The sequence below is a fragment of the Oreochromis niloticus genome, linkage group LG12 (assembly GCF_001858045.2).
Source record: "Oreochromis niloticus isolate F11D_XX linkage group LG12, O_niloticus_UMD_NMBU, whole genome shotgun sequence".
Taxonomy (NCBI): domain Eukaryota; kingdom Metazoa; phylum Chordata; class Actinopteri; order Cichliformes; family Cichlidae; genus Oreochromis; species Oreochromis niloticus.
The window spans coordinates 37,074,739-37,102,402 of NC_031977.2; the positions used below are offsets into that span (position 1 = coordinate 37,074,739).

General features: G+C 44.7%; 2 protein-coding genes and 1 long non-coding RNA gene across 5 annotated transcripts in view; 2 read left to right on the top strand and 1 right to left on the bottom strand.

The window, feature by feature from the left end:
* Positions 1 to 1,597: 1,597 nt before the first annotated feature.
* The window catches only part of fhip2b (FHF complex subunit HOOK interacting protein 2B), a 31,801-nt gene continuing 5,734 nt past the window's right edge, over positions 1,598 to 27,664 (bottom strand). For 2 of the 3 annotated variants that reach the window (XM_005460142.4, XM_025911905.1), the window contains exons 2-18: positions 17,815 to 17,893; positions 17,627 to 17,712; positions 17,464 to 17,547; positions 16,812 to 16,916; positions 16,303 to 16,422; positions 16,067 to 16,222; positions 15,677 to 15,870; positions 15,456 to 15,567; positions 9,847 to 9,923; positions 9,608 to 9,761; positions 9,365 to 9,525; positions 9,179 to 9,289; positions 8,783 to 8,873; positions 8,539 to 8,688; positions 8,315 to 8,455; positions 8,127 to 8,227; positions 1,598 to 2,636 (exon numbers count right to left, since the gene is read on the bottom strand). In XM_005460142.4, coding sequence (XP_005460199.1) covers positions 2,534 to 2,636; positions 8,127 to 8,227; positions 8,315 to 8,455; positions 8,539 to 8,688; positions 8,783 to 8,873; positions 9,179 to 9,289; positions 9,365 to 9,525; positions 9,608 to 9,761; positions 9,847 to 9,923; positions 15,456 to 15,567; positions 15,677 to 15,870; positions 16,067 to 16,222; positions 16,303 to 16,422; positions 16,812 to 16,916; positions 17,464 to 17,547; positions 17,627 to 17,712; positions 17,815 to 17,893 — 2,025 coding nt within the window. In that variant the 3' untranslated portion in view covers positions 1,598 to 2,533. The remainder of the gene's footprint in view (positions 2,637 to 8,126; positions 8,228 to 8,314; positions 8,456 to 8,538; positions 8,689 to 8,782; positions 8,874 to 9,178; positions 9,290 to 9,364; positions 9,526 to 9,607; positions 9,762 to 9,846; positions 9,924 to 15,455; positions 15,568 to 15,676; positions 15,871 to 16,066; positions 16,223 to 16,302; positions 16,423 to 16,811; positions 16,917 to 17,463; positions 17,548 to 17,626; positions 17,713 to 17,814; positions 17,894 to 27,664) is intronic. The other variant, XM_019346748.2, reaches the window with a different exon arrangement.
* Positions 13,963 to 15,448, top strand: LOC109195155 (sialidase). Its single transcript, XM_019346750.2, has 2 exons — positions 13,963 to 14,757; positions 14,876 to 15,448. The coding sequence occupies exons 1-2, from the start codon at positions 14,455 to 14,457 to the stop codon at positions 15,143 to 15,145; spliced, it is 573 nt and encodes a 190-aa protein (XP_019202295.1). The 5' UTR covers positions 13,963 to 14,454; the 3' UTR covers positions 15,146 to 15,448.
* On the top strand, positions 25,073 to 27,200 carry LOC109195156 (uncharacterized). The gene is made up of 2 exons (XR_002056854.2): positions 25,073 to 26,905; positions 26,978 to 27,200. It is a non-coding gene; the product is annotated as an uncharacterized LOC109195156 (long non-coding RNA).

Genomic DNA, 27,664 nt, shown 5'->3' on the forward strand with positions numbered 1-27,664 from the left:
TCTTAATCAAACGCGTTAGAAAAGTGGCGAATTTTGGCACTAATGGCTTGCCATATTTATCAATGCCCAAGTACGCGAGTACGTACTCGCGTGCTCGGTGAGTACGTACCCGCCGAGAACGCGAGCACGGACTCGTGGGCCGTTTCTCAATTCTCAAGTACGCGAGCACGGACTCGTGATTTGTACAGTCGGAACACCAGCATACGTGATGATGTCACAGGTCCGGAGGTTTTACTGCCGTCCCCTCCTAATTTAACTGTGAGTAACATGTTATGAAGCTTAACTTTAATCACAGCCAAACCGGTTTACTCAGGAACAAATAAAACACTGAAATGAACCAAACATTAACATTTAGAAGTGATCTACGTGACTTATATATCATTTTTAACCTCAGTAGTGAAACCTCTATTAATAAAAATAGTGTACATGTACATACGTGTACATACCTTAATAAAAACAAGCAGGTGAGATGTTAGAACGCTTTTATTTCTATTCTAGTGGACACTCAATACTATAGACAGCTGCTGGGGTTTCTTTAACCTCAGTAGTGAGAAGACCGCGACGGGGGGGGGTGCGATGTGCCGGGAGTCCGCTGTTGAGTTTTGGACGAAATGCATTCTGGGATATATAGCTGTCCCAAGTCTACACCCATGCATGCTCGATAAAATGGGCGGATCGAGAACACATCCGGGACTTTTTCGCGTTCTCGGCGTGATGCGTACTTCGAATTGGAACAGTACTTGGTCTCCGACTGATGACGTACACGAGAACGCAAGTACGCACAAGTACGCATATTGATAAACGCCCATTGTCTGCCATTCAAATCTGTATTATAGCACTCGGTCACAAATCACCAGATTAACGATACTCTGCTTGTTCTTCTGTCAGATTATTTACCTGGTACAGATTTTCAGGTTTGATCATCAGTGTCGTCTCATAACGTGTCTCTCTGAGAACGAAGAGAACAGGTTTTGTGTGATCAAAGGTGTGCACGCTGAGCTTCTTTTGCAGGCTTCTGATTGGCCAATATTACTGCAGGCAGAGTTGGGGTTATATCGCCCTCTGCTGATTTCTCTGAGGCACCTGTCCAGGTGTGACTCTGTCTCTCAATGCTGAGTTTTCTTCAACTGAGCGAACGACACGTTAATCGAAACGAGCTGCAGACACGACAGGAAGTGATACGTGCTCTGCTTCTTACCTTTGCTTGCCTCACTGTCATTGTCAGTTTACAGACTTTTCTTGTCACAGATTGAGATTTTTGGATTTGTGTCAGGATGTTTATGTATATTTAACAACACGTTCAGACTGCTGTACTTTTACTGTGAAAGAACCAGGCCTGACTTCCTGTACTACATGCAGCAGTTTGCAGTTCCCCGGTGGGGCGACGGGGGCGCTGCAGATGATCTGTTCAGATGAAACCAATAAAACTGATCAATAACTATCAACAGGAGCAGCTCTGATGATGAAACATTACTTACTGATTATGGATACAGGGAGCCAATCAGCTTCATCCTTTTTGACTGCGCTGGGATCAGTGACCCCCCCCCACACACACACAAAAACTTTTTTTGGTGAAACTTTCAAGGACACCATGACAGACGGCTGTCAGCACACTTTTATTGTCTCACACACCAAACTCTTCATTATCATCATCATCAATTATACAAAGCTTTTTCATACTGTCTGCTCAGTGGACCAAAAGTATGTGGACAGTTGACCTGCAGTTTTATGGTGAAATAAGACAGATTCTGACACATAACGACCAAAAGTATGTGGACAGGTGTTCCCGCCAAATGGAGGAGCGACTTCGATGTGACACTCGCCATGTGAAAGCAGCAGGAAGTCCATCAGACCGGTAAAGTTTCATCCAGTGAAGCTGATAAACAGTCGCTCTCTTTCACCAAAAACAAAGCAACATGGTTGCACGCTGATTGACAACATTTAGGGCGTGGCTAATGATGAATGAGGACTCGCCACCATGAGGGTTTCTCTGTATTTAAATGCGTGTTCAGCCAATCAGACTTCACGGCTCATTAACCCTGGCTCCATTCATCAAACTGCGCCGGTTGGTGATTGGAGGACAAGCTATCACACAGTCAATGAGATTCACTGACATAATGTCACATGACAGGCATCGCTCGCTTTGACAGTGTGTTTAATGGCAGTCTTTAAGTGTAATGTGCTGACATCACGCCAAGTGATCATCCAATGGGAACATCTCACTGACATGTGACACATTCAAAACTGGACTCTGACAACACTTCCTGTTTGTTTAAAATCAGCTAAAGACTGAAAACATAAATAAACGTGCTGACCAACAAACGCCGTTCACCTGCAGAGTGACGCCGACGCGTTCAGGTCGCCTCAGAAACGGCACCAAGACATCGGGCAGTTTTTCGCTATAAAAGAAGAACTTTAAAAAAAAAAAACACCTGAAGATTCTGAATGTGCTTCTTTCTCCCAGGTGTACCTGCAGGATGTGACCCAATATTTACATGTTGATCTGTAATCCAAAGCGTAAGTTCCAAGTGACTCAGTCCTGGTCCTGGGGCAGCTTGACGAAGGCGATGGCAGCAAGCTCCTTGCAGAACTCCTCGAGGACGATGACTCCTTTGAGCAGGGTCAGGTGATCCAGTCTGTGAACACAGGACCAGCAGCTCACAGTCAAAACAGCTGAGTTCAGTACAGGTGGAGTCTGGAGTATGACAGCAGACTGTGCAGGGCTGCAGCTACTGATTACCGAGTAATCGAGTAAGAAATATTTTTGTCTTATTAATGAGCGATAATAAACCTACAAAAGAGAGAAAACTTCTTATTTTTAAGTACTTAAAACAGTTTTTAGATCATTTCAAAGCCTTGTAATAAATCTGGTCTAGGGCTCCTCACGGCCCCCTATAGACTCACCCCTATACACTTCCATGTAAAAAGTGACGGCTGCCGTCAGCCTGGAGCGAGCTGTGGGGTTAAAACACGCCTCAGATCATCAGGAGAGGTGTGTGTGTGTGTCTATGACACAAGTGGCGGTGGGTGGAGCTAGGGATGGGTACCAGTATCGGGTGCCATAATGGCACCGGTTCTGACATAAACGGTAGTAACCAGACCGAAAAGCAGTGCGCATTTCAGTGCTTTATTTCGGTGCCTTTTTTTCCTGAGATGTCATACACTTTGGATTCTAGCCAATCATTTTACCTTTCCAAGGATAGTAGGCGGGCCCAGGTACGTACGTTCTTTTAGAGCAGAGCTACAGATTAAAATTGCCCAAGGCGAAGCGGTCAAAAGTCTTGCTGTACTTCACAGCAAAAGATGCAAACTCAGCAGCCTGCAACAAGTGCTTTAAGGTGATACTGTGCAAAGGAGGTAACACCTCGAATCTAATGAAACACCTGGCGACGCATAGCGTTTTTTTAAAAGCCGAGAAATGCACCGTATTTGATAGCTTGCTGCGAGACCTCACACCGAGCACATCTACTGCGGGTGTGGTGCCTGTTATCGGACCCGGAGTTAGCAACATCCCCCAAGAACCCGAAGAGGAGTGTCCTGGCCCCTAGCCCTGTCAGCGTAGCAGAAATGATGACGGATGATGATGGCAGCAGCCGTTCTTCTCTGGGTGAGTAGCTTAATGTTGTTCTTGTGTAATTTACGTTGAGTACGCTAACCACGTTATTAAACAACAACAACAACAACAAACTTTATTTATATAGCACATTTAAAAACCAGTGGTGTACCAAAGTGCTTAACATGCAAGAGGGTAAGATGAAGTAACAGGGAAGGATGAGGGCTATGGCAAGGTACCAAAACGTGCTAGCAGGTTGAATGGCATTAAAACACACGAAGGCAAAAGAATTGCATATAAAAGCATAAAAGAAAGCTAAGTGTAGAGGATAAAACAATCAAAAAAATTAAAAATGAATTAAAAGTAATTAAGAATAAGCCGAAGATAAGAATAAGCGTTAAGCTAACTATCAAGCAAGCGTTAACTGGTAGAAAAGGCGAGGCTAAATAAGTGGGTTTTTAACCGCGATTTGAAGGAATGGATGGAATCAGACTCGCGGGTAATGGGGTAATAGAGGGGTAATAGAGACACGCCGCCCACTACCAGTAAGGAGACGAGCAGCTATACAAATACAGGCCATTTACCATCTGCATTCTGAACAATTTGGAGTCTATGGAGGAGATCAGAGTTAAGACCGAAGTAAAGTGAGTTGCAATAATCCAACCTAGATGTCACAAAGGCGTGGATAAGCTTTCCAAGGTCCCTATGTGGAACATAATGTCTGGGCTTGCTAATAAGACGCAATTGATGGAAACAAGAATTAACAACAGAAGACACTTGTTTATCGAACTTAAAAGAGCTATCCAAAAATACACCCAGGTCACTAACAGTGTCGGTGAGGAAGCTGTTAAAGGAACCGAGGGCGTCACGGAGTTGGCCACGGGGGACTCTACTGTCAAACACGATAATTTCCGTTTTCCTGTCGTTTAGAATAAGAGAGTTACCTGCGAGCCAATTTTTGACCTCACGCATGCACTCGCAAAAGCCGTACAAAGACATAGAGGGATCATCAGTTAGCTCGAAATACATCTGTATGTCGTCGGCATAACAATGATGTGCGATGTTATACTTCTCAAAGATTGCGCCTAAGGGGAGCATATACAGTGAAAAGAGCAGGGGGCCAAGGACAGATCCTTGAGGCACGCCGCAGGAGACAGGTGCCGCAGAGGAGAAATAAGGGCCAAAATTGATCGAGAAGGACCTATTAGAGAGGTATGACTTAAACTAATCTAGGGCGGCACCTCCAATGCCAACTGTGTGTTCAAGCCTCGCTAATAGGATGTTATGATCTACCATATCAAAGGCCGAGGATAGATCTAGTAGGACCAAGACTGAAGAGCGTCCAGAGTCAGCAATCAGAAGGAGATCATTGAGGACTCTGAGCAAGGCCGTTTCAGTACTATAACAGGGTTTGTAAGCAGACTGAAATTTATCATAAATGGCATTCGTATCCAAATACGGCTGGAGTTGTGAAAGAACGATCCTCTCCAGTATTTTGGACAGGAATGGAAGCTTAGAGATCGGCCTATAGTTCCCAAGATCTTTATGATCAAGGTTCCTTTTTTTAAGAACGGGCTGGACAACAGCGTGTTTGAAGGCTAAAGGAACAGAGCCTGCAAGTAGCGATATATTCATTAGAGATAGGATGGTGGGTCTAATTACGCTGAAGCAATCCTTAACTAAACGAGATGGAAGGATATCATAAGCAGGCAAGGTGTTCTTTGATTGGTCAATAAGTCGCTTGAGAGTATGGAGTGACACCGGCTCAAACTGTTGAAATGATGATGAACAACCAGGGGTGGGAATAAAACTCGACACTGAAGGGAGTGAGGACTTAAGATGTAAAACTTTACGAATAAAATGAGTTAAAAAATTTTCACAGAGAGAAGGAGAGCACGCCAGTGGCATTTCAGGACAGGGGTTAACCAATGAGTTGAAAACATTAAAGAGGGATCGGGGGTTGTGACCATGAGTAAGAATAATTTTAGATAGGAAGCCAGCTTTGGCCATTTTAGCAGCAAGTTGAAATTGCAACCGGCTGGCACGCAAGATATAAGAAACCTGGAGTCTATCTTTCTTCCATCTTCTCTCATCCCGGCGGCACACACGTCGCAAGGCACGTGTAGAATCGTTTAGCCAGCATCGGGAAAAGGATCTTGGGTGCTTCATTTTAACCTCCTAAGACCCGAACTCTTCCACAGCATGCATTTTTAATTTCTCTTTGATATTTGGGCATATTGGGGCCCAATAAATGTAAAAACAAAGAATTACCAGATTTTTTTTTTTTTTTACATTATTTTTGTTTTTATGAAAAATCAGAGCCACATATGAGGATATTCGTTTAAAATTTTGATAGAACAGTAGCGGTATAATGTCCTCGTAAATGGATATCAGGCCCTTGAAGAGCAAAATTGAGTATTTTGGTCTAAATAACCCAAAATGTGATGCCAGGTCCTAGGAGGTTAACAGGGGCAACAGTATTGAGGATGGAGGAGCATGTGGAAAAAAAGGTGCTAGCAAAGTCATCAATCATGGAAGCCAGGGAACAGTCAGGAATGGAAGAGGCAAGTTTCGAAAAAGACATTGAAAAATTCTCCACAGTTCCAGAATTAATTATACGTGTAGGGCGTAGGAGAGCATCAGGGTGAAGTTCAGAAGTACATAAGTTAACATCAAAGATAACAGGAAAGTGATCAGAAATCCCAACATTGCTTATGTCCTTAATGCTAATGTTCAAGCCATATGAAAAAACCAGATCGAGGGTGTGGCCCCTAGCGTGGGTTGGTTGGTTAACCCACTGGGCAAGATTAAAAGAGTCCGTTAATGCAAGGAAGTCTTTGGCTAACGGATCGTCGTTACAGCAGATATGAATGTTAAAATCACCCATAATAAGCACACAGTCATATTTAAAAATAACTGAACCAAGAAGGTCAGCAAATTTGTGAATAAAAGTCTTATTATATTTAGGTGGCCGGTAAACCAAAACAATCAGAGAAGTTCGCGAGGCAGTCATCTCCAGAAGTTGAGGCTCGTAACTGATGTAGGAAGAACAGGGTAGCTGTCGGACTTTGTATTTACATTTAGAGAACGAGGCTAAGCCGCTGCCTCTACCGGTAAGCCTCGGAGAGCTAAAAAAGACAGTCTTTTTTAGCTCAGAAAAAGGAAGCGACTCACAAGGGCGAATCCAGGTCTCCGTCAGAAAGAGAGCATCGAGGCTCGTGGTGGAGAAAAAGTCGTTTAACACAAAGGTCTTATTTACCAGCGAACTGACGTTGAAAAGAGCCATCCGTGTCCAGGGCGCAGCATCCGCACGAGTAGCATGTCGCAGGGCTCTGAGGTTGCTGTGGTTGACACCACGTCTGTACGAGGCAATCCAGGTCCGAGCAGGGAGGCATGCCGCTGGAAGAGCTGGGTAAGCTTGCTGTGAGACGGAGCAAATCCACCGGTGGCCAAGCAGTTTAGCGACGGGGCGATCACTGGAGACTGCACGGAGAGAGCATAGCGAGTCCCCAGAGGCATATGGGTAAACCGTAGCCCGTGCTTCAAGGTAAGCTTTCATGCGCACACGGAAGCCACTCCTTTTACCGCGTCTCCTGTATCTCCTGTATCGTTTCTTATACAGATTAAAAGGGGGTAGGCAGGGAAAGCTAGTGGGGGGGTCTGGTCGTAGTGGGGCGGCAAGTCCTAAAGTCCAGTGTCGATCAAAGCGATGTGAAAAGGAGAAACGGAGGTCTAGGAGTGTTTCCGGTCGTATGTTAATAATGCACAGCCACCTGATGAGCATAATATGAAGAAAATAAAAAGTACTATGCCAAAATCCAGAAGCTGGGATAGAGAGGGTAAAGAGCAAAGGGGCAGATGCAGGCGAGAGCGAGAGTAAAGACGGCCAGCCATAGACCGGTGTCTATGGCTGGCGCCATCTTGGGTCTGCACTGCATTATATTAATGCACGTAAGGTGAACTAGCAAACACCGTCGTAGTTACATGCGACTGTCTTCTTGTTTGATAGAGTGATACCATATATGCCCTATAGCTGCAGAAAAGGCTAACATTGTTATCTTTTTACAAAAAAAACAGCTAAACATGAGAGGTTTTATTACAAAGTTTGTGTTCTCCATTCTTTAAACACTGATTCGAGCACCGTTTAAGCACCGGCACCGTTTCAAAAGTACCAGTTTGGCACCGGTATCGGATAAAACCTAAACGATACCCATCCCTAGGTGGAGTCTACTTCACGTCACGGTTTGTTGAGGCTCTGACTCCTGCAGCTATTTCCCAGTAAAGGTTCTAATGGTGGTCACACGAACAGCTGCTGTTTCCTGTCATGCTACCGTCTCCCTAACGGCTCCGCCTCTTTGCTCTTCCCGTGCGAACAGAGTCCGCCTCGTTTCTACTGCAGCAGCTTTCACTTGAAACGCTCGCGTTTACGTCATTAACACATTAAAGAAACATCAAAGAAGAATTTGTGTAGAGACATTTTATAATCGAGTCACTCGATGAGTCGCTGCAGCCCTGGTAAGTGTGTTTACGGCACCACGCCTGGCTGGAGTGAGGCGTTACAGCAGGTAGTTACCCGGGGTCGTGCGGCAGGCCCAGCAGCGCTCTCCTGGTGTTCAGCAGTCGCTCGCTCAGGTTAGAGACCTCCTGGATCCTCTGCATCAGCTCCCCCATCACCTGGCACACAGACAGGTGTTAAAACAGACACGCCCTAACTTAAAAACAAATGCCTGGCCCCGCCCTCCTCTGGAGAACGTGTCTCACCCTAATGAGGACAGAGAAGAGTGACCTGGAGGACTGAGACAGGTGTATGTAGGGGTTGAGCAGGTACTCGTGCAGCAGAGGGTGGCTAAATGCCGACAGCCTGGAGAGAACAGCCGTCAGCTGCAGGTTCAACTCGTACGGCTGCAAACGCACAACATCATCGTCATCACCTGCACACGTGAGCCAGAGGGAACCACGCAGGGCACAGGTGTGTGTCTGTGTACCTGCTCCAGGAGGCGTCCCAGTCGGTCAAAGAGAACTTTTAGCAGGTGACCTTCGAAAAAGGAGGCGGAGTCTTTACCTGACGACAGGGAAAGGGAGGGGGGAGTGAGTGGCCAATCCCAGGACAGCGAGAGAGCCTGACATTCGGTCACCTGAGGAAGTGGGAGGAGTCAGACACAGGTATGTTTGTTTGACTGTAGGTCAGAGACCAGTGACAGCTGCGTGTGTGTGTGTGTGTCTTCTGACCAGTGTGTGAGCGTCGTGGACGTACGACTCGTATCCTCCTTCCTGCAGCAGCTGAGACGATCGCACCTGAACAGGAACCAAACACAGGAAACTACACACACACACACACACACACACACACAGTAACAGAGGTGGACACACACACACACACACACAGTAACAGAGGTGGACACACACACACACACACAGTAACAGAGGTGGACACACACACAGACACACACACACAGTAACAGAGGTGGACACACGGACACACACACACACAGACACACACACACACAGACACACAGAGACACACACACACAGAGACACACACACACAGACACACACAGACACAGTCGTGTTTTGTTCCTCGGTTAACTCGTTACTCTCTGTGCGGCGCAGCCTCAGGTGCGTTACCTGTTGATGACATCATCAGCTGTCTGGGGTCCGGATGGAGGAGGCGGAGGGGGGTGGGGACTGTCTGAGAAGGTCAGGCTGTCGGAAAAGAATGGGTCGTCCTCCGGGTCTCTGACACACAGGAAACGAATCATCAGCCGGGGACAGCAAAGACACACACCCACCCGCCTCACATGAAGCACCTACTCGCTGTCCTCGCCACTCTCCGTCTGCTGCTCCTCCTGTGCCGAGGCAGGTGGACTCAGGTAACTCCGAGTGTGCAGGAAACTCAGCAACAGCACGTCCAAGACGTCCCTGTGAGGTTTCTGGAGCAGCTCCTCCACCAGACACAGTGACACCATGCTGATCTGAGGACACACACAGCCGTTTCTATGCTTCCCGTCTCCGCACTCTAGCTAGCTGCAGGTGTCAGCTCGAGTGGGCTCTCACCTGGTCAGAGACGTGGTCGCAGCGGCGCAGCAGCGGCTGAGCGGCGTCGCTCCGCAGCAGGAAGTGGACGAGCTGATCCAGCAGAGATGAGGACTGGACAAGCTTGACGGTGGCACAGAGGACGGAGGTGGAGCCCAGCACCACCTGCTCACACCTGAACACACACAAACACACACCTGAGATCAGAGAGCAGCCCCACTTCCTGTGAGAAGGATGACGAAGGATGATGAAGGACTCACGTGTCCAACAGCTGAGGCTGAAGAAGCTCCACCAACCAGAGCTGACAAACACACACAGCCAACTTCACTGACAACACCTGCAGACACACACACACACACACACACACACACACACACAGTGAGGTGTGAGTGGAGATCAGATGATTGTGTTAGCATTAGCAATAGCTTAGCAGTAGTGTTAGCATTAGCACTATCATCCAGGCGTGGAAACGAGTTGGTTCTGTTCATCTGGACGTAGCAACAACCACTGATCGATGATCACACACACACACACAGACACACCACACCTGTTTATGCTAATGATCATAAACTGAGCTCACAGCCCGCTGTTCGTGTCAGTTATTGTGCAGATGTCCTGGTTATGAGGTTGGAGACCTGCAGTTAGCTGATGATGACCATCAGATGAACAGAAGCAGCCTTTTGGGACCATCAGCTGTACTACAGTGCCGAGGATCATGACATCATCAGCTCGATGCATAGGGATGGGTATCGTTTAGGTTTTATCTGATACCGGTGCCAAACTGGTACTTTTGAAACGGGGCTGGTGTTTAAAGAATAGAGAACACAAACTTTGTTCAAAAACCTCTTATGTTTTTATTTTTAGCAGTCTCTTTTCTTTCTGCAAAATGATAACCAAGTTAGCCTTTTCTGCTGATACAACACACCTCCTTTGGTTGAAACTGGTGCTTAAACAATGGAAAACACAAACTTTGTCCTAAAACCTCTCATGTTTAGCTGTTTTTTTGTAAAAGATAACAATGTTATCCTTTTCTGCAGCTATAGGGCATATATGGCATCACTCTATCAAACAAGAAGACAGCTGCATGTAACTACGACAGTGTTTGCTAGTTCACCTTACGTGCATTAATTTAATAACGTGGTTAGCCTACTCAACGTAAATTACACAAGAACAACATTAAGCTACTCACGCAGAGAAGAACGGCTGCTGCTGCCATCATCATCCTCATCATTTCTGCTACGCTGACAGGGCTAGGGGCCAGGACTCTCCTCTTCGGGTTCTTGGGGGATGTTGCTAACTCCGGGTCCGATAACCGGCACCACACCCGCAGTAGATGTGCTCGGTGTGAGGTCTCGCAGCAAGCTATCAAACACGGTGCATTTCTCAGCTTTTAAAAAAACGCTATGCGTCGCCAGGCGTTTCATCAGATTCGAGGTGTTACCTCCTTTGACAGTATCAGCTTAACCTCCTAGGACCTGGCGTCCACATATGTGGATGTCACATTTTGGGTTATTTAGACCAAAATACTAAATTTTGCTCTACATGGGCCTCATATCCACTTACAAGGACTTTATACTGCTACTGTTCTATCAAAATAATTTAAATTATTATCCTCATATGTGACTCTTATTTTTCTTAAAACCAAAAATAAGGTAAAAAAAAAAAAAAAAGGCAAGTTTTTATTTTTATATTCATCGGGCCCCAATATGCCCAAATATCAAAGAGAAATTGCAAATGCATGCCGTGGAAGAGTTCGGGTCTTAGGAGGTTAAAGCACTTGTTGCAGGCTGCTGAGTTTGCATCTTTTGCAGTGAAGTACAGCAAGACTTTTGACCGCTTCGCCTTGGGCATTTTTAATCTGTAGCTCTGCTCTAAAAGAACGTACGTACCTGGGCCCGCCTACTATCCTTGGAAAGGTAAAGGCACCGAAATGTGCGCTGCTTTTCGGTCTGGTTACTACCGTTTATGTCAGAACCGGTGCCATAATGGCACCCGATACCGGTACCCATCCCTATCGATGCATCATGGGACCGTGCTTAACACGAGCTGCCAATGGAGCAGACGCAGGTAGAAGCTGCGTTTAATGTGAAAGTTAAATCAAGGACATTGCCCAATGTATGCAAATAAAGAAAAGTAAGTTACCCTGTACACAAGGCATCCCTCAGGGTTCAGTTCTAGGCCCCTGGTTATTTTCACTCTATGTAAATGACTTGCTCAATGTGTGCAAAAATGTAGACACAATTATTTATGCCGATGATACGGTAATTGTTACACAAGCCAAACTGCTGATGATGCAGCCCATCAGCTTTCATTGGCATTACATGATTTACAAAAATGGCGGAATGAGTCATGTCTGTGCCTTAATGTTAAAAAGACCATATCAGTGTTCTTTAGTAAACCTATAACAACCGTGGCTGCAGTGAAAGTTTGCTTGCGTGCACAAGGACTAATTAATGTTGAGTAATTTAAGTATTTCGGAGTGCTACTAGACTCGAAATGATCCTTTAAAGAACACATAAACAACATAGTGAAAACTGTAAATGTTAATATACAGAACTTTAGACATATCCGCACATCATTAACAGACACAGCAGCGATTACATTTCTACACTCTATGATACTGGCTCATATTGAATACTGTATTTGTTGGTCCTATAGAGCGCTGCTGCTATTGGGCCAATCGAAGTATGCTACAAAAGAGCACTGAAAGTATTAGACAAGAAACCTTTGTCATATCAACATTGTACAATTTTAGATAAATACAAGTTTCTAAATTTTACTAATGTCAAATTATTTAAATCTGCCTGTGTAATTTACAAGGTTATACATGGTCTGGCGCCTCCACCAATGAGTGATCTTATTAAACAAAAGTCTAGCAGTGTTGCCTCGACTGACCCGAGCCACTGTGAGAGGGGACTGTGAATCTGCATTTACACCTTTTCACAGATGCTCTGCAGGGCTCGCAAAATTTCAAAATCCCTGGTAGCCCTTCGAGCAGGGACTCTTCAGTTTTTGGTAGCCCAAAAAAAATTTAAGTAGCCTGAATAAAAAAGAGAGCAATTTTTTGATGTTTTGTTTCCTGTTTTGTTTCCTTTACAATATTATACATTAAAGTATAATATTGTAAAGGAAACAAAACATTCATCAAAAAATTGTTGAAACACAAATTACAACATTGTATAAAAATTACAATCATCAACTCAAATACTTGGTTCTAATTGAACAGAAAGTTCTATGAACTTGTAAGAACTGTGAACATGAATCAGTCTGTGTCAGGTCCTGAATTTGAAATTTACACTGAAGTCACGGGTAAGAGGTGAGTGGAACCAAGATCGAGGCCATTTGCTTTTTGAAGTTTGCAAAGACTGCTAAATTTTGCCAATGGTAGTTCACTCATTGCAACATAGTACGCTGTTCTAAACAGATTTTTCAGGTTTATTTTTAGTATGTTATTTGCAATTGGTGTTTGTTCTGGGAAAGATATTGCAGACTGAGCAATAATGCATTTCTTGCATTTCTCATGGGTTCTAATGGGGGTCTTTCTTAAAATTACTGGTCCCAGTAACAAAGGTGCTTATCGACTCAGAAATCGAGGGAAAACCAACAACACATCCAGCAGAACATTATGTTATTTACAGGGGTGCACATAAGTGGTCCGCAGCTGCGCTTCGCTGTCAAAATAAAAGACGCGCACCAGGTAAGAAGTTGCAACGCGCGTTTGCGTACATATAAAAGGCACTGTTTTTGTCCACTAGAGTGGGATTTTCACGGCACATTCTGCACCACATCTCTGTGCCTTCATCATTTGTTTGAAGCCAGCTCACCTCCTGCAACCATTTATGTGCACCCCTGGTTATTTAGCTCGTCATATTCCAGCCACAGAAATTCTTTTGTCCATGAAACCATAAAGCTGCACTTTCTTTTTGCCTCATAGTCTGATTTGTCATAACTTTTCCGTTTTGTGGTAGGCTTTTCTTTGGCTGCCCTTTCTTCACCCTGACCTGTCTTATTTGGCTCAGCAGAACTAAAATATATATCCTGCTGCTTTTACACACGCACTCAACATAACGGTCAGCGATTCTCTGGGCAATCAACCTCTCACATGTTTAAGCTTGCTGTGGGAGATTTCACTTGTCAGGTTTGAATAGTAAGCTAATGAGTGATAAGACAATGTCAGATGAATTGGTGCGCAATTAATCGTCACTCACCAATCAGTACTCCCGCTCTCTATACACAGTTCGCACGATCGCAAAGTGAAAGCAAAAAACAAGCGCAAATTCAAATGCGATTTCAATATGTCGTATATTGACAGTGGCTCATCGATGCCAATGACATAATTACTCAGCTACATTTCCGAAAGAATGCAAAAGCATTGACATATATTTTTCCTTCCTATGATAGCCCGACGGGCAGGGCTGAGATAGATTTTGGTAGCCCGACTGGAAAAATCGCTAGCCCCGGGACGTCGGGCTAGCGATTTTGCGAGCCCTGCTCTGTCATATCAGGGAGTGAGCTTCTGGAATAGTCTTCCACTGTCAGCGAGGGAAAGTCTCCCTGTCTGTAAGAGTCACTTAAAAGGGCGGCTGAGGGACACACAAACATGTGATCATGTTTAATAATCATGCTTCATATTGGACGTGAAAAAGAGGTTGTGCATTACAAAAAGGGAAACAACTATTAGTGTAATGTGTCAGTGCAATATCAGGCATGTGTAATACTGGGGTTTGTGCAATATAACTGATGTGTTTCAGTTATTGGCGCAGTGTGAGCGGACTATCAGCTGGACAGAGGACGTCTCAGAGGATGTGCTCAAGTGACGGCGGTGCCAGTGAGCTCACGCACATTTACCTGTTTACAGCCTTGGACACATGGCGAGGACAACGTGGAGAAAGATCCTGCAGACTGGAAGCATCCTTTGGTCACATGACACTAAAGCTTTCTGCCGACAGACTGTGAGCTTGTGTGTGGAGAGGCTACAACCCAAAGACCGGCCTCTTCCACAGCAAGCCCACAGCGAGCCCAAAGCAAGCCCACAGTCAGCCCACAGTGAGCCCACAGTGAGCCCACAGTCAGCCCACAGTCAGCCCACAGTCAGCTCACAGCCAGCTCACAGTCAGCCCACAGTCAGCTCACAGTCAGCCCACAGCGAGCCCACAGCGAGCCCACAGCCAGCCCACAGCCAGCCCACACTCAGCCCACACTCAGCCCACACTCAGCTCACACTCAGCTCACAGCCAGCCCACAGTCAGCCCACAGTCAGCTCACAGCCAGCTCACAGTCAGCTCACAGTCAGCCCACAGCGAGCCCACAGTCAGCCCACAGCGAGCCCACAGTCAGCCCACACTCAGCCCACAGTCAGCCCACAGCCAGCCCACAGTCAGCTCACAGCGAGCCCACAGCGAGCCCACAGTCAGCTCACAGTCAGCACACAGTCAGCCCACAGCGAGCCCACAGTCAGCCCACAGTCAGCCCACAGTCAGCCCACAGCGAGCCCACGGTCCCTGCCAGGAGAGCGTCACACCTGGAGGACCTGAGATGGTCCAAAGATCGCTCAGGTGACGAGTGTGAGCAGCATGGCGAGTCGTTCGCACCCTGGACGCTGCAGGAGAAATTCCTCGCTCTGTTTAGCGGCACGCAAGAAAAACTGAAGAGCGTGTCGGAGTTGCGCACACCCGAGTGTGAGCTTGAAACTGTTGGATGTGCGCACCTGTGCAGGAGCTCATTCAGGCACGTCTTCCTCCGCATCACCTGTTAGTTTCTTTGTTTACATTTTGCGTGGACAGCATGGTAGCAACTACCCACAATGCACTGGCATCCCTGAGCTTTATTAGCATTACTAGTAGCTGTGTACCTGTCAAGATAGTATTACCTGTGGCGCCTCTCTCATCAGGTGATCCAGGAAGTCCAGCCAGCAGAAGAAATTGATCATGTGACCCACAGACTGTGAACTGGGGTCAGCGCTGTGGCGAGAGAACTGAGTGCTGAGGGAAAGAGGAAATGCTGCAGTACACCAGTCTGCAGTACTGCATCGTGCACTACTGTGTGTGTGTGTGTGTGTGTGTGTGTGTGTGTGTGTGCGTGTGTTCTTACCTCCAGGGCGTGTGAGGCCAGTTCTGCAGCTCTGCAGCGTCCTCCATAGGCAGCAGGGAGTAGAGGTCCTGCAGCCTCCCAGCCAGCAGCTCTCCCAGCTGGGTGTGAGTGCTCAGCAACTCCCCTGAGGACCCAGCCTGCAGCCCGCAGAGCAGCAGGAGGCTCTCGTGGGCCCTCAGACACACCGAGCTGCTCTGTGAGGGGACAGTGATGACATCAGAGCGCTCCGTCGTTAGTGCAGCACACAGTGTCGCTGCCGCCGACTGCGATTGGTCAGAGCTCACAGTGCTGCGTGCTGACGTCTCTGTTTGTCAAAACTTTCTGCCATCTTTCATTTTCCAGTTATTCAGACGGCACCTGAATGCACCGCAAGACGTTCGAGTTACTGACCTGGCTCTTAGTGAGACGCAGCAGGGCCCTCAGCAGACTGCTCTCTGATTGGATGGGGCCGCAGGGCAGCGGAGGATCTGTCCCCCCACTGGATGCCTGCATGCTGCTCTCTGATTGGTCAGAGCTCAGTGTACTGCCTACTGGTTGGTCTGGAAGCTGAAAACAAAGATAACAGTCATGTGATAATGAGCTCACATCACGTGACATGAAGTGGACCTAAGACCTTCTGAGGTTACCTGCAAGACGTATCTGAGCGTGTGCGGATCCTGCTTCACTCTGGAGCAGACGACCAATAGGAACTGAGCTTCCTCCTTTTCAGTCTGGGAACCAGGAAGCGCACAGAGGCAAATCAGCTTCTACGGGGCGGAGCACAAAGTGACATCATCAGCACAGGCAGTGGTAGACAGAAAGTGAAGAAGGGTTAGCTTTATTGGGAAGATTTAAATAAAAATAAGCAGCTTGAGCTCAGCAGCATCAGCGTCCTTAGGTGTCCTCAGGTGTCCAGGCTTCAGGTCCGTCCCCTGCAGGCTGTCCCCCAGGTGGCTGAGAGATAAAACGCTGCTTTGTTTCCTCTGTGCTGTGCTCAGGTGGAGCGTCTCACCTGCCTATGCTCTGACGACCTCACTATACTGTCTGTAACCTAAACTTCCTGCTGTGTGCGTGTCGCTGTAAGCCGTGTGAGGACTGACTTAAACAGGTACAGATGAGCCTCTGCAGTGTGCTGTAGGTGTTCCACCTGGTTTACCTGCACAGGTCTGTAGACGTTCACCAGCTGCAGCAGAGGCTTCTGCACCTGAGACAGGAGCTTGGAGAAGAAAAGGAGGACCTGCTGGGACATCCCTGGAGGATACTGAGAGAGGACAGAAGCTTTACAGTGTTAGCTCACAGTTCACCGCCTTTCTGCTCTGAAGCTAAAACTGGATTCAGCACAGAGACCCTCACCTAGAGACAGGTGTTCCTACAGACTGTAAACAAACAATGGCTGCTTCGGACTAAATCTGCAGTCTTTGTAAAGCAGACTATTCTAGCTGTAAAACCTGATTTCTGAGCTCTAAATCAGGACTTCACCAGCCGATGCCACAGTGTCTGCTTCCATCTTTCATATACAGTCTGTGAGTTACCCAGGAAGGATCCACCAATCAGAGCTGTGAGCTCCTAACGCTACACGCCATAAAACCTGACCACGCAGCTCAGTCTCAGTGCCAGGTACCAAAACAGGAAGTTAACAGCAACCTGTTCCTCTAAGATGGGCACTCTAGCCTTTCAGACAGGAAGTGACCTCATCAACCTGAACATTTATGACTGAAGAGCAGGATCATCATCATCATCCTAGCTTTCAGCTTTCACTGTATCAGTGAGAGTGCGTAGCCCTGAGGGGGGCGCTGCAGCACCGTTACCTGAGCCTTCCCCAGTGTGCACAGAGTCTCCAACAGCTTGTGCTGCAGCAAGTACTCCATACAGGCTCCTGTGTCCTCCACGGCCTGATCAATACAGCAGACAGGACATTCAATACTCTGATGGATATGCTGATCAATACAGCTCTGAGTCACACTGACGCACCTGCTGCTTCTCCTCGTACACCAGGATGTCCAACATCTGTCTGAGATGCCAGGGGATGTCCGTCTGTCTGACAGGACGGCTGTCATCTACACACACACACACACACACACACACACACACAGCAGAGGAATTCAATTGGCTGGTTGTGTGGCTGTGGTAACAACTAGCTGCAGGTTAAAGAGTCTCACCTGTCGTATCGATATAATAATTGGTGATTGATTTCCAGTGATCGATGAACGAGTCAAACAGCTCCACTGTGGGCTCCCTCTGACAGACGGGTGAGATGAGAGGCAGAGTCAAAATGAGTTTTTGAAGAATACTCAACAGACAGGAAGTCCGAAAAAGCAGCTTCTGTTCATCTGGATGTAGAAATGTCTCATCATCAATAACATACGAATTGTTTTGATGATTGATCAACAACCACTGATCAAAGATATTGGTAATTTGGTAATTTGGTAATTTTTTATTTCAACATGTGAACAATATACAGGTACATTTAGAAAAGGAAATAAGAGAGAAAAAAAATACTATACAAAATACATACAAAAAAAACCAAACCCCATTCTGATTAATTTACATGTTGAAAGGGAGTGGGAAGAAGTAAACACTTATTTAATCCCACCCCGTTGCCATAAATTATCAGTTAATATTTAGTCAGCTTCCTTACTGATATAATTTGTAATAGAAATAGTGAACAGATTTCTGATATACTTCATACTATAATATTACATTATGAATTTTTTTTTTTTTTTAAATAGAGACATTCACTTAATTTCAATATTTTCCTTTTCTTTATAGTTCGAGAAGATCATATTTTTATAACTCTTTTTGAACAGTTTTATGTTTGGACATTGTTTTAATTCCATATTCAGACTGTTCCATAGTTTCACCCCATGAACAGAAACACAAAAGCCTTTTCTTGTAGTTCGTACCTTCCCTGTTTTGAAGTTACAAAACCCCTTAAATTATAACTTCCTTCTTTCAAAAAAAACATACTCAGAATATTAGCTGGCAGTTCTTTATTTTTTGCTTTGAATAGAATTTGTGCTGTTTGGAATTTCACTAGATCATCCATTTTCAATATTTCAGACTGCAAAAATAGTGAGTTTGTACGTTCCCTATAACCTGCATTGTGGATGATTCGAATTGCTTTTTTTGAAGAGTAAAAAGTGAATGTAATGTGGTTTTATAGCTATTGCCCCAGACCTCTGCACAATAGCTTAAGTATGGTGAAACCAGTGAACAGTATAGAATATGAAGTGATGTTCTGTCGAATACCTGTTTTGCCTTGTTTAGTATTGCAATGCTACATGATACTTTGGAATGAATATATCTTACGTGAGCTCTCCAGTTAAGTTTTTCATCTATTATTACCCCCAGAAATTTATTTTCACTGACTCTTTCAATATCAACACCATTTATTTCAATCTTTGCATTTGTATTTAAACTACTATTTCCAAATAACATAAGTTTAGATTTATTCAAATTTAATGATAATTTGTTTTTAACAAGCCAGAACTTCACTTTACTTATTTCATTAGTCATATCCTCCAATAAATTCTGCAGATCATCACCAGAGCAAAAAATGTTTGTATCGTCAGCAAAGAGAACCATTTTTAATACTTTGGACACTTTACAGATGTCGTTAATGTACAAGTTGAAGAATTTTGGACCCAAAACTGACCCTTGGGGTACACCACAAGCAATGTCCATACATAAGGAGCAACCACCATTTAATTTCACAAAGATGATTGTTAAAGAGTGAAAAAGAAAGCCTCAAATCAGAAGCAGATCAACCTATCTTTAATAACTGGTTATGTACCACAGGCCTTCAAGCTGGCTGTAGTTATTCCCATGATGCACTGGGTGTTTCTTCTTCACTCACTATGTGTTAATAGACCTCTCTGCACTGAATCATATCTGTTATTAACCTCTGTCTCTCTTCCACAGCATGTCTTTATCCTGTCTTCCTTCTCTCACCCCAACCAGTCGCAGCAGATGGCCCCGCCCCTCCCTGAGCCTGGTTCTGTCGGAGGTTTCTTCCTGTTAAAAGGGAGTTTTTCCTTCCCACTGTTGCCAAAGTGCTTGCCCATAGGAATTGAAATTGAATGTCCATGAGTCACACTCATTGTTGGGGAATGGCTGCAATCACAGCATTGTAAGATGGTGACAGATGTACCCTTAGGCCCCCTCCTCGATTCAGAGATGGTCTTTCCCTTTGTTTTTTTTTCTAATTGAAGTCTTTATTTGTTTTTAACATTTAACCAAATGAGAACAAAAACAAAACAAACCAACAAATAAAAAAAGACAGCTTCCAATCCCATGGTTAATTCACCTTTGCATTTTGGGTCTATTTTCAATAGTTACTAACTGCCGGTACACACACACACACACAAAAACGACAATAAAGTCAAATTCTTAAGTTATTCCGTTACTGGGTGCCTAAACAAACATACAACACAGCAAGCATAAAGTTTAACAAAAGATAATTGCCCTGACAAAATAAATTCCAACACTGTCAGCCAAAAACACGTCCCCATGATTTGTCAAACCCCTCCCTATCATCATTAATCCTAGCCAAGAATTTTTCATACGACACCATTTTCAGCATATTTTCTTCCCACCTATTATATTCTGGAGGAGATGGTTCCTTCCATACACTGAGAATAACTCGGGCCGCTGCAATCACCCCCACCTTTATAACCACAATATCATATTTTGAAACCCCAGGTAACACAGATCGATCCCCTAATAAGCACAGTCTTGGTGACAAGGGTATTATTAAACCAATCCACCTTCCTATTTTGTCCAATACTTTTTGCCAAAAGGGATAAACTTTCCCACATTCCCAAATAGCATGCATAAATGTCCCTGGATCTGAGCTACATTTCCAGCTGATTCCCATTCTATAAAGTTTAGAAGGAGTGAAGTACCATCTGTGTATTAATTTGTACTGAGTAAATTTACCCCTGGCCTTATATAGTTATCGGAGAATGACAAAATTCTACACCAATCTTCTTTAGAAATTGCACAACTCAAATCTCTCTGCCATATAATCCTCAAGTTTTCACATCTCTCTTTTTCTAGATTGTTAAACAGTTTGTAGAAAACAGCTGCTCTATGTGCTGTACTGGACAATTCTAAAAACTCCACCACCGTATTTGTGCTTTGAGTAAATTTTCCTTTGGTAATACAATCCCTTATTTGTAAATATTTCCAAAAATTATTTTCTCTTATCAAACCATATTTTTGGATTATTTCAGCGAGTGACATAAACACTCCCCCTGAGTAAAGATCACTTATCCTGTGTATGCCTTTGACAAGCCATTCCTTCCAGAACACCGTTTTTTTTCCAATCTGTACAGCAGTGTTGTTCCATAGTGAGGTATAAGGTTGTCTTAAATGAGATGCTCCACACATCTTGTGCACCTCTACCCAAACAGCCTTAGAGTACCCGAGCACTGGGTTATCATGAAAGTCTTGTCCATTAATAGCCGAGCCCTGTGAGAGAACATCCAAGGGTGTAAAAGGGCTCACTAGTTCCTGTTCGATCTTCATCCAGCTCAGCTCAGAGTCCAATCCTGTCCAGTGCTTGGCCAGTCTTGACATTTCAAATGCTAAATTATACAACTTCACATTTGGGAGGGCCATTCCCCCAATGTCTTTAGAGGCCCACATTTTCTTTATATTCACTCTTGGCTTCTTGTTATTCCACAAAAAATCTTTAATTAACTTCTCAAATTGACTAAATATGTGTCTTACAGGTAACATCATGGAAACATAATTGAACTGCGGGGCCACCATCATTTTAATCACATTAATTTTACCCCACAGTGTAAGATTCAATTTACCCCATTTATCCAGATTTGTTTTTATCTTTAGGAGGAGAGGTTCCATATTTGAAAGCATAATATCCTCCAGTTTGGGGTTTAATAATATTCCTAAATACTTCATACCTGAAGGTAAATACTTCAAATTGAATGGAGTAATGCATCTAGAATGACATGATGCTGATAGTAGCATGCCTTCCGATTTGTACCAATTTATCTTATAACCTGACAACCTTGAAAATGACTCAACGCATGTGAGTAGCGCTGGTAGAGACTGCATGGGATCCGTTAATACTGCTAAGATGTCATCAGCATATAGAAATAACTTGTGCTCCATACCCCCTGCATGAACCCCTCTGATATCCCTGTTAGCTCGAATAGCCAAGCCCAGTGGTTCTAGAAATATTGTGAAGAGCAGCGGGGACAAAGAACACCCCTGCCGGGTCCCGCGAGTGAGATGGAAAAACTCTGACACCAATCCATTTGTCAAAACTGCTGCCCTTGGACTTGAATATACAATTTTGACCCAGTTACAAAATCCAGGCCCAAACCCAAACCTTGCAAGGGTTGTCATAAGAAAGCCCCATTCTACCCGATCAAAAGCCTTCTCAGCATCAAGCGAGAAGGCCGCAACCGGGGCTAGACTAGATTTGCCTTTGTGCATGAGATGAAGAAGTCTTCTAATGTTATCACTTGAAGACCTATTCTTAATAAAACTAACCTGATCAATATTGATGATATCTGGTAATATCTGATCTAAGCGGAAGGCCAAAACCTTTGTCAAAATTTTGCAATCGACGCCTAAAAGGCTTACTGGCCGGTAATTTGCTGGGTCTGATATATCCCTATCCTTTTTAGGAATAAGGGAGATTAGTGCATCATTAAATGTACTCGGTAAGGAGCCTATTTCTAGTGCCTCAAGATAAACTTTATGCAAGACTGGAGCTAAAATATCAATATATTTCTTATAATACTCAATCGGGAAGCCATCCAAGCCTGGCGACTTCCCATTTTTCATTGTTGAGATCGCAGCTCTGACCTCTTCTTCAGTTATAGGCGCATCCAGTCTTGTTTTCTGTTCATCAGAAAGAGCAGGTAATTGTAGACCTGAAAAAAATTTCTTCACCTCCTCATTAAGTGCACCAGCAGAAGTATACAAATCTTGATAAAATGATTTGAAAATTGAATTTATTTCTTTTGATGAGGTTACCACTTGGCTGTCTTTCTTAATAATAGATATATTATTTAAATTATCTTGCTGCTTCAGTTGCCTTGCTAATAGTCTACCATTCTTTTCACCACCTTCATAAAATTTTGTTTTAAGCCTAAATAAGGCATATTCTGCCTTTTTGTTATAAATGTCATTCAGCTGGTATTTCAATTTACAGATAGTCTGGTATTTATGATTTGAGTATTGTCTCGCTAAATCCTTCCCCAATTCTCGTATTTCTTTATCTAAAGTTTTTTCCCATTGTAGGTCACTTTTCTTAACTTTTGTCCCATACGCAATTATCTTTCCTCTGATATGTGTATATATATATATACATATATATATATATATATGCTTTAGACGCTTCCAAAACTGTGGCTACTTTATCTGTGGAACCCATATTGATTTCGAAGAAAATTTTAAGATCCTTTGTTAACTCCTCACTAAAACTTTTGTTTTGCAACAACATCGTGTTAAGCCTCCAGCGACCCTCTTTGTTCTATCTGTGTTTAAATCAATTTGCAACTCTACCGTGGCACGATCACTAATGGCAATGCCACCAATCTCACAGTCTACAACTGAATCGACCAAAGACTTTGATATTAAGGCGAAATCTATCCTTGAATATGTTTTATGACAATTTGAGTAAAATGTATATTCCCTTGAACTAGGATTAACTAACCTCCAAATGTCTACTAGGCAAAGATCCTCCATCAGTAATTGAATAGCCTCTCTGTCCCTGGGTGTAGACCTACCCCTGGGTTTGCTCTTATCAATTATCCCATCCATCATCTGGTTGAAATCTCCAGCCAATATTACCTGCCCCTCACGATCACCTATTATCTTATTAATTCTGTGAAAAAAAATCTGGCTCTTCTTTATTAGGTGCATAGATATTACACAAAACCATTCGAACCCCATTGATTAAGGCTTCCAAACATATAATGCGCCCTTCTTTATCATTATATTTTTTCAGCAACATGAAGCTTAATTTTTTATTAATAAGGATCAAAACACCATTTTGTTTACTTGAGTATGAACTATGAAAAACGGAGCCCACCCAGTCTCTTTTAAACTTTTTTGCCTCTTCTTCACCAGCAGTGTGGGATTCCTGAATAAACGTTACATCTGTGTTTTTAGATTTTAAGTATGTCAGAACCTTCCTCCTTTTAATTGGGTCCCCACATCCTTTTATGTTCCACGATATTATTGTAGTATACCTGTTCATCTCTTTCTAATAAAAATGGGGTAAGGACACTCCCTGTGCGCTTTACAACACAACACAAATATATACATAGGCACTCAATATTACAAAACCCATCTGGTCCCATCAAACTAGCTGTCTTAAAAAAAACCCCAAACCTGAACAAAACGAACACCCTTCTTTGCATAACAACCCAGAACAACGTTGCTAAGCGACCCCTCCCTTCCCTCCTACCCAAACCTAACTAACTTTAGCTTGAGTCACTAAACTTTGCTCGGTCCGTGAGACACGTTAACTGTCCGACAGCAGCACAGCCGCCGCAGCCCCGTTCTACCCATTGTTTATTTGTTACCCTATTTTTAAATTCACATACACTTCTCCGATCTATTACATTATGTCCCGCACTCCTCTAAGTCGACTCCTGCAGAAATTTCTCGGCCTCCTTTCCGTCTTTGAATGTTTTCTTTTGTCCGTTCCACGTAAAAATAAGCGTTGCAGGATACACCAGCTTATGCTTCACTTGTGGCTCTCGGAGACACTTCTTCACCGGGTTGAATGCCTTCCTCTTCTCCACCAGCTCTCTTGTAACATCTTCAAAGAAGGAAAGCTTGGCGCCCTGCCAGTCGATTCCCCGCTTCTCTCTGGCCACCCGTAGTACTTTCTATGTGAGTGAAGTTGGCCCCCCCACCTTCTTCAAATCCAACAAAAGTGGTATCAAACGTTTGTGCTGGTTTGTGCTGCAAAAATTTTCGTTTGTGCTACTATCATTTTAAATATATTAATAAAAATTTCTACAGGTCATCAGAGGTCAACCAGCCCCCCCAATATTAATGGAATCAAACAAAATTGGTGTCAATCAGTTGTGCTATGTTTGTGCTGGTTTGTGCTGCAAAAATTGTCATTTGTGCTGCTTCTGTTTTAAAGATATCAATGAAAAGGTAAAGGTCAAAAGGTCAACCAGCCCCCCCACATTACCCAAATCAAACAAAATTGATGTTAAACGTTTGTGCTACTTTTGTGCTGGTTTGTGCTGCAAAAATTTTCGTTTGTGCTGCTATCATTTTAAAAATTTTAATAAAATAACGTCTTGATGCGTGCTTAATCATCCAGGTAAGTAAATCCCAAAAGGTTGATTCTGTTCATTTGGACATTTTCAGTTGGAGAAACGTTTCGTCACTCATCCAAGTGACTTCTTCAGTCTCAGCTGACTGCAGGTTTCCCAGATCTTATAAACAGTACATTTGCATAGTGAAGGAAACTAGCACCACTGAATGAACAATGTGCTGGGGGGTTAGTTCCATGATTGTTAGTATGCAAATTCTTATGACCATTGATCAATGACAACTAATCAAAGCCTACTGATCAATGGCCATGAGTACCATTCACAGAAAGTGGGGAATGGCTACAATCACAGCATTGTAGGATGGCGAAAGATGTACCCTTGGGCCCCCCTTCTCGATTCAGAGACGGTCAGCATCCTGACAGCCCGATGGACGAAGCTGTCTCTCAGTCTGTGTGTTCTGGCCCGGAGGCTCTTCAGTATCCTTCCTGATGGCAGCAAACTGAAGACACTGCTGAAGGGATGAGTGGAGTCACCTGTAATGGAGAGGACCTTCCAGATGAGGCAGGTGCAGCTGCTCTCACTACCTGTTGTCATTTTTTCCTGCAGAACCCAGTGCAGGAGTCATACCACACAGTGATGCAGCTGGTGAGGATACTCTCAACTGTGCCTCTGTAGAAGGTGCTCATAATGGGGGTTGAATCTCTTTTGCTTCTCAGTTTGCAGAGGAAGCAGAGTCGCTGTTGGTCTTCTCCACATTCAGGGACAGGTTGTTGTTGCTGTACCACTCTGCCAGATGGTTAACTTCACCCCTGTAGTAGATCTCATCGTGGGTCAGCAGAGTGAAGAGAAGGGGGCTCAACACACATCCTTGGGGAGCCCCCGTATTCAGTGTTCTTGGGCTGGAGGTGTTGCTGTCGAGCGTACTATCTGCTGTCTTCCTGTCAAGAAATCTGGCAGCCAGTTATACAGCAAGGTGCTGATCCCCAGCAGATCCAGTTTGTGAATGAGTTGCTGGGGAATGATGATGCTGAACTGAAGTCTATGAACAGCACTCTGACATATGAGTCTCTAGTGTTCATATGTGTGAGGGTTGAGTAAGGGGCAGTTGAAATTCCATCATCGGTTGAGCGTTTTGACCGGTATGCAAACTCAAATGGATCCAGGTTGGGGGAAAGCAATAATTTGATTTGACGCATGACTAACCGTTCAAAGCACTTCATAATGATGGAGGTGAGTTTGACAGGACGGTAGTCCTTAAAGCAGGAGGTAGATGACTTCTTGGGCACAGTAATGATGGTGGAGGCTTTGAGGCATGTGGGAACGGCGGCCTGACCCTAGTGATGTGTTAAAGATGTCTGTGAAGACATTTGTGAGTTCCACAGCATAGTCCGTCAGTGCTCGTCCAAGGATGTTATCAGGACCTGGAGCTTTGCGTGTACTGATTTTGGCAAGGGATCTCCACACACTGTCTGGGGATTTGTTCCCCACGGTCTGCAGAGTGGGCTTGTAGTCTGTGATGGTTTGTATTCCTTGCCACTGCCTCCAAGTATCTCTGCTGTCGCTGAAGCTTTGCTGTAGCTGATGCCACGTGACAGGTTTGCCCTTGCTGTTCTTAGGCTCACCTAATTCCCGGCTCTGAAGGCTTGCATTTTTCAATCTTAGGAGCATTTAAACCTGACCTGTGAGCCATGGTTTCTGATTGGCCCGGACAGTGATAGTCCTGGTGTCACGACCTGCAGGATTGGCAAGGTGCTGATCAGAATCTCTCCACTCCCAGCCCTCCTTCTCTTCTCTTTTTCCCTGTCTCTCCCCCCCTCTCTCCTTCTCTCCCCTGTTTTGCCGGAACTCATGGCGGCTTCACGCCCTCGGTCCACGCCTTCCTGGATTGGGAACACCTGGGCCTCATCAGACCAGCTGGTATATTAGAAGGAGGAGATCAGCTGTTCAACGCTGGATTGTTGTGAAGGCTCTAGTCAGTACACGTCTAGCTCAAGTTTCCTGTGCCTCCGACTCAGAGACTTAACGAGTGTTTCTTTGTTCCTAGATTCCCCGGACGCGTCCCCGTGTTTCCCCATGGGGAGTGTGGAAGGAGTGACTGGTCGCTAGCGGAGAAGAGAGAGGTTGAACTGAGCGCGTGTGTGATTTCCCCGTTTTCCCTGGAGCCCTGGACCCCTCCCCCTCACGTCTTGTATATAGCACTAACCCCGCACTGTCTGTACATACACTTGGTGAAGATCTGTAAATAAACCGTCTCTGTTTAAACGCTACTCAGGAGTCCTGCGAGTGGATCCTCCTAGCAACCCGTGACACCTGGTCTCTGTGACATCATCGATGCATTTTGGGATGTAGGCAATGACAGTTTCTGTGTATTCCTGAAAGTCTGTGGTGTTGTCGTGTGTGGCAGCCTGTGGTGGAAAAGCAGTCTTGCAGTGCCTCTGAGGACCCTTCTGGCCACACCTGTACCTGCTTACGAACTGGTTTGGTGACTTTGACCAGGGGCCTGTGGGAACCCATGGCACACCTAGGTTTCTGCCTGTAGTACTGACCCTTATGCAGAATAGGTGGAATTAAGACACAGTTCCAAAAGCAAACACAACTGATCAGTGCTGAGAGCGGTCCTGTTGCTGAGGTTGGGGTGATCCTGTAATCTCTTATGAACTACCTCCAACGCTTCTATGACTGGGATGCAAGTGAAGACAGATGTAACATCTCTCTCTCACTGTACATGTAC

Excerpts from the sequence above, each read along its gene's own strand:
- LOC109195155 (XM_019346750.2), top strand. The coding sequence starts at position 14,455 with ATGGCGAGGACAACGTGGAGAAAGATCCTGCAGACTGGAAGCATCCTT. Across the intron at positions 14,758-14,875 it reads CCACAGCGAGCCCACAGCCA|TCAGCCCACAGCGAGCCCAC; the intron begins GCCCACAGCCAG and ends GTCAGCTCACAG.